This window comes from Bolinopsis microptera, chromosome 5 (genome assembly GCF_026151205.1).
Source record: "Bolinopsis microptera isolate Bmic1 chromosome 5, MBARI_Bmic_1.0, whole genome shotgun sequence".
In the NCBI taxonomy this organism is placed as follows: domain Eukaryota; kingdom Metazoa; phylum Ctenophora; class Tentaculata; order Lobata; family Bolinopsidae; genus Bolinopsis; species Bolinopsis microptera.
Genome location: NC_087076.1, coordinates 16204919 through 16210918, shown reverse-complemented (window position 1 = coordinate 16210918; position 6000 = coordinate 16204919). Strand labels below are relative to the sequence as shown.

The 6000-nt window shown below is 37.9% G+C and overlaps 1 protein-coding gene across 2 annotated transcripts in view; it reads right to left on the bottom strand.

Moving 5' to 3' along the window:
- LOC134816129 (glutaminase kidney isoform, mitochondrial-like) overlaps positions 1-6000 on the bottom strand; it is a 42642-nt gene that overhangs the window by 34428 nt on the left and 2214 nt on the right. Inside the window, exon 1 of one of the 2 annotated variants that reach the window (XM_063824891.1) lies at positions 4518-4635. The exons of the other annotated variant lie outside the window; for it this stretch is intronic. Within the exon in view, the coding sequence (XP_063680961.1) occupies positions 4518-4618 (101 nt within the window). The 5' untranslated portion in view covers positions 4619-4635. Of the gene's footprint in view, positions 1-4517; positions 4636-6000 lie in introns of those variants that run through there. 2 annotated transcript variants of the gene reach the window in all.

Sequence of the window (6000 nt, the reverse complement as noted above, 5' to 3'; positions counted from 1 at the left end):
TACTTTTCCTTACTTTTCTTTAATTCTACTTTTTGAATACTGCTAATAAAAAGTTATTCATTTAAGTAAAATGTATAACTGACAAATATAGTACAATATAACTAAATACCAATATCATAAAATCCCAATATCGTAAAACCGATAATATCAATAATCAAATGTCGAATTCATAGTGCAGCAGAAAGAGATAATCAATGACTTCGTACTCTTGGTTATCGTACCTTATCCACTTGGCAGCTCTCTGGGGTGGAGGTCTTCTCATCAGCCTATCTGTGATCTTCTGGTCTGTTAGTCCTTGCTCTAGTTTGAGGGCTTCGAGGAATTTCCAGATGGTAGGATTTGAACACTGGACGAGGCTGCGGAAACCATTATGCCATCCTTGGTTGGTTGTCTGTTCGCAGCAGCTCGTGCTGTTCGCACCATCTTCGAGAGGCTGTTGGTCTGACATCCAAGGTTAGCTCTGCACTCGAAGTCCAGTCCTGAAAGAACTTCAGCAACGATCCGTTTAGTTGATGTGTCCGATGTCGCTGCACGTTCCTTCATCGTCTTCTTAGAGCGATGGACCAAGATCTCTGCTCTTTGTTCATCGTGGTTGTGGTTCGGAGAGTTTTTTACTGTCTGTTCATGAAGCACCAGTCGAGCCAGACAGCCAGGAACAACACAGGTCCAGTAGGTCTTCGTGACTCCATCAGTTCCGTTCCTCTTTCTGTTTAAGGTGTAGCGTTGACCATCCACGAGAGCGTTGTCCTTTCCTCGTTTACCAGTAGTGTATTCAACAGAGGGAGTAGCCATGATTGATATAGCTTGTCCTTCATTGAGCCTTATATATACGACTACCACCACATGATAACGAGCTCCAACGACTCCAACGAGCTCCAACAAGTACTCATGTTTCCACATGGGTCACATCCTTTCCACAGCTTGCCATAAAATATTTGAGATGACGGATCAGTTAGTGATGATCTGTAGCACGTTCGATGTTACGCGACCTTACTATTTGAAAGCATGGGTCACATCCTTTTAGGTAAATTTGCACTGCAATATATATATTTTGCAGCCGTCTCACATGTCACTATATAGTGTGCAAAACGCACTTAATAGTGACAGGACTATATAGTGACATGTCACTATAAACAGTTAGTATGGGTCTTTTTGAAATTTTCCCTGTTTTTGTAACTTTTTATCTAATTCGACTACATTGAAAACAAAATCCCTACTAAATAGTGGGTATAATTTGCCCATTTCCCAATGTTTAATGAGCTGTTTAAACCAATTTATGAGTGCTTATCTTATTTTATATACCAAGACACAGTTAGTACCGAGATTTCTCAACAGTTAGTACCACAAAAGCCAGCAAAAGCCGCGAAGGGGGTGGGTGGGTCTTTTGACAAAATTTCAAAATTACACTTAGTCGACGTCACGTAACAGAACTTAGTACCTGATCACCCCCCCCCCCCCCCCCCCCCCCCGTGATGGCGCACTGTAAGGACGAATCCTTTGATTTTATGTAGTGTTGTTTGAAGACTGACGAGAAAAGAAGAATGCCATTTAGTATGATGAGACATCACGTTTGGATTATTGCCAGAATTGAAGAATTCTCAAACTGTGAGTTTCAAATTTGAATTATTTGAGCCGAAAAATGTTACAGATTTGGTTCTGTTTTTAAGAATAAGAGCTGTTTGATATCTTTGTCGAGTTTTTTATTATGATTGGAATTACATTCACATATAACGTAAGAATTCTATACAATTACATACATTTAAATATTTGTCTTCTCTGCTTAGTAGCTTAGTGTATTAAATTGTGAGGCAAACCGAGAAGTGCAATCATAAATTATAACTATCAAAACTAAAAAGAGGGTTTGAGACAATTAAACAAAAGAAAAAGCATTTTCTATCTGATTTACCTTGTGCTATCCTGTATAGAAATTGCAGTGTCAGAATATAAAGATTTCTTGGAACACCACAAATCGAAGCATGACCATCTCACCATATCTCAAAAATAGGTATGCTAAAATTTGTCGAGCGTTGCTTTACTCGTACAAGGTCATATTTGCATACAAAATCAGCGATGATAAATGAAATTTACTAATAAAATTAATTCGATAATAATTCAACAATAATAGGAAACCACACTTTCTCGGCAACTCGAATGCAGTAACATAGTTTCCCCTAATTTAACAGGCATGATGTGATATGTGGGCTGGGGGGTTTTGAGTAATTCACCAACTGATTCGGGCTTCTTGGATACTGCCCAAATTTAATGGACTTACCAGACCTTGAGACATCGAGAATAATTGGAAACTTGTTTGACAAGCTTCCAAGCCTTTACCTCACGTTTTCCAGTTTGCTTAGATAGGACATCCTGAGCCATCTATAACTATTGTAGATCAAGTCAGATCTGTACAAATTTGAAATAAGGTGTATGCCATCTGGTTCCGTTATTAATGAACAACAACGTTAAAATGTTGTTAAAATGTTGATTGATAGACAACCTCAACCAGCAGTGCCAGTAGTCGTTCCAATCGTTCCAACTTATAGTTTATACTCCAATATTTTATTGCTTGGATCAATAGTATATAAATAAAATTCATAACTTTTAAGAGTTATTTACATAAAGCAAGGGTACCATAGCTGTGCCTTGTCAAAACTATCACAAAAACACTCCACAACGATTGATGTACAAATACAACAATTCGCCGATTTTCTCTAATTCGACGCTTTAATATGTTTAACGCCATAAGGCATAAAGTCACTGTCAAACAGAAGTCAAACAGAAGTCGTGAACAATGAACAAACTGATCACATACAATTACACAATCAGTTCTACAGTGAAAGGGTTTATGAAGAATTTGCTCGTTTGTTTTATGTGTCACAAGTGCGGTTAATCTCATTTATTACTGTTTTAATTTCATGAAGGAAGGAATGCTGCTGTTTTCTCAGAAAAATGTGACTTCCTTTTCTCAGAAAACGGCAGAATGTGCCTAGAAACCGAACAGTCAAAGGAATTGTGGCTGCTGGACCGGAAATGGCCAGAAATTAATATATTTTCCGTTTTGCCGGAATTTCCCAGACGTTCCGGAACCGGGTGTTGAGAAAAAGAGATTTCAGGCTGGCGAATCTTGTCAAAAATGTTTAATTAATCCTTTTTTAACCTCTGTCGTTTAAAAATGTGGCAAAAACATGGTCCCGTAGCTGCTATTATCTTATTATATCCTTAAATCCGAGGTCAAGGACCCGGCATGTAACTAAGTTACCCAAAATCAGATCACAAGACATTTTATTCTGCCCGAAATCCAAACCTAGGTCCCGGCATGTTAGTTCAAAGAACATTTTCAACAGTCGAAAATAAACACAGTATTAATACCATGCTCCTATGCGGCAAATATATCCTCAAAGTTAAAGTGATGGCATCAGATTTATAGCTGAATTCTATTCGTTCGTTTGTTTTCCACTCATCTCATTATGTTCAAATAAATGTACATATTATACACATATGAGCATGGGAGCTGATAGAGACAATTGATCACTACTTGTAGAGATCAATTGCGTGTCTACTAGCGTACCGGGAAATATTTATTGACAGTTAACTGTCAACTGACCTCAGACTCAATTGTAAGCTAACAGAATTGGATACTATAATGCTCGCACTCCGTTTTATATATTTAGATAGCAGACTTAAAGTTAGAGTTCCACAAAACATCTTAAACAATAATCTCAGAATGTGTGTCTCTGTGCGCGTGTAATTTCCGAGCGGCTCAATCAAGAAAAGAATAAGAGTTACGGGACCGGTTTTTTCAGGATAGTTTCGACAAAACTCTGACGAAGCCAAATGAATAAGGTTTTTAAAAATCGGCCGGCGGTAAGTGGTTTAATTGATGGTTTTGTACCACAAATGTCACATAAAATGGCTCTCTTTTTCTCCCTCCTCGATCTCTCAGTCTCTCCCATTACTGCATATTATGTAGCGTTGGTACATGAATCATAATTAGGTTAGCCACATGATAATACTATAAGCTTATTAGGGGGGATTGCACTCAATGCGGTCTGTTAGGACTGTAGAGAGAGAGAGAGAGTTCATACTTTCATACGACAATGTTATGCGTGTTTTCAAATTTAATAGGCGGGTTTATACTTTTGCATTTCCACTGCGATAGTAGTATTTGATATAATAACAAACGACTGGGAACCGTGAGAACCGGTCTAGGATCGATCGGATATCAATCGGACATATTCAAAAATATCTATGCTAAAATTTGTCGAGAGCTGCTTTACTCGTACATTAAGGTCATATTTGCATACAAAATCAGCGATATTATATGAAATGTTAGTACTAATAAAAATAATTCGATAATAATTCAACAATAATAGGAAACCACACTTTCTCGGCAACTCGAATGCAGTAACATAGTTCCCCTAATTTAACAGTATTTTGACCATGATGTGGGCTGGGTGGTTTTGAATAATTCACCAACTGATTCGGGCTTCTTGGATACTGCCCAAATTTAATGGACTTACCAGACCTTGAGACATCGAGAAACATTGGAAACTTGTTTGAGAAACTTCCAAGCGTTTACCCCACGTTTTCCAGTTTGCTTAGATAGGACATCCCGAGCCATCTATTGTAGATCAAGTCAGATCTGTACAAATATGAAATAAGGTTTATGCCATCTGGTTCCGTTATTAATGAACAACAAAGTTAAAATGTTGTTAAAATTTTGATTGATAGACAACCTCAACCAGCAGTAGTCGTTCCAATCGTTCCAACTTATACTCCAATATTTTATTGCTTGGATCATCTATCAATAGTATATAAATAAAATTCATAACTTTTAAAAGTTATTTACATAAAGCAAGGGTACCATAGCTGTGCCTTGTCAAAACTATCACAAAAACACTCCACAACGAATGATGTACAAATACAAGAATTCGCCGATTTTCTCTAATTTGACGCTTTATGTTTAACGCCATGAAGTCATTGTCACACAGGTCACAGAGGTTGTGAACAATGAACAAACTGATCACATACAATCACACAATCAGTTCTACAGTGGAAGGGTTAATGAAGAATTTGCTCGTTTGTTCAATTATGTGTCACTTGTGCGGTTAATATCATTTATAACTGTTTTAATCTTATGACTGAAGGAATGCTGCTGCTGTTTTCTCAGAAAAATGTGACTTCCTTTTCTCAGAAAACGGCAGAATGGGCCTAGAAACCGAACAGTCAAGACTCAAAGGAATTGTGGCTGCTGGACCGGAAATCGCCAGAAATTAATATATTTTCCGTTTTGCCAGAATTTCTCAGACGTTCCAGAACCGGGTGTTGAGAAAAAGAGATTTCAGGCTGCCGAATCTTGTCAAAATTGTTAAATTGATCCTTTTTTAACCTCAGTCGTTTAAAAATGTGGCAATAACGTGGTCCCGCAGCTGCTATTATCTTATTATACCCTCAATCCGAGGTCAAGGACCCGGCATGTAACTAAGATACCCTGATCACAAGACATTTTATTCTGCCCGAAATCCAAACCTAGGTCCCGGCATGTTAGTTCAAAGAACATTTTCAACAGTCGAAAATAAACACAGTATTTAATACCATGCTCCTATGCAGCAAAGATATCCTCAAAGTTAAAGTGATGGCATCAGATTTATAGCTAATTTCTATTCGTTCGTTTGTTTTTCACTTAGATAATATTATAAGCTTATTAGGGGGAAGTACACTCAATGCGGTCTGTTTGGACTGTAGAGAGAGTTCATACTTTCATACGACAATGTTATGCGTGTTTTCAAATTTAATAGGTGGGTTTATACTTTTGCATTTCCACTGCGATAGTGAAGTCCCGGCCGTAGGCACGGGTTAAACTAGTATGTGATTTAATAACAAACGACTAGGACTGCGAGAACCGGTCTACTGATTTGGCTGCTGATGATCCGCGATTGATCGGATATCAATTTATTTTCCTGTTCGCCAGAGCTCGGAACCGAGTGGAAAACAGGAGAAATA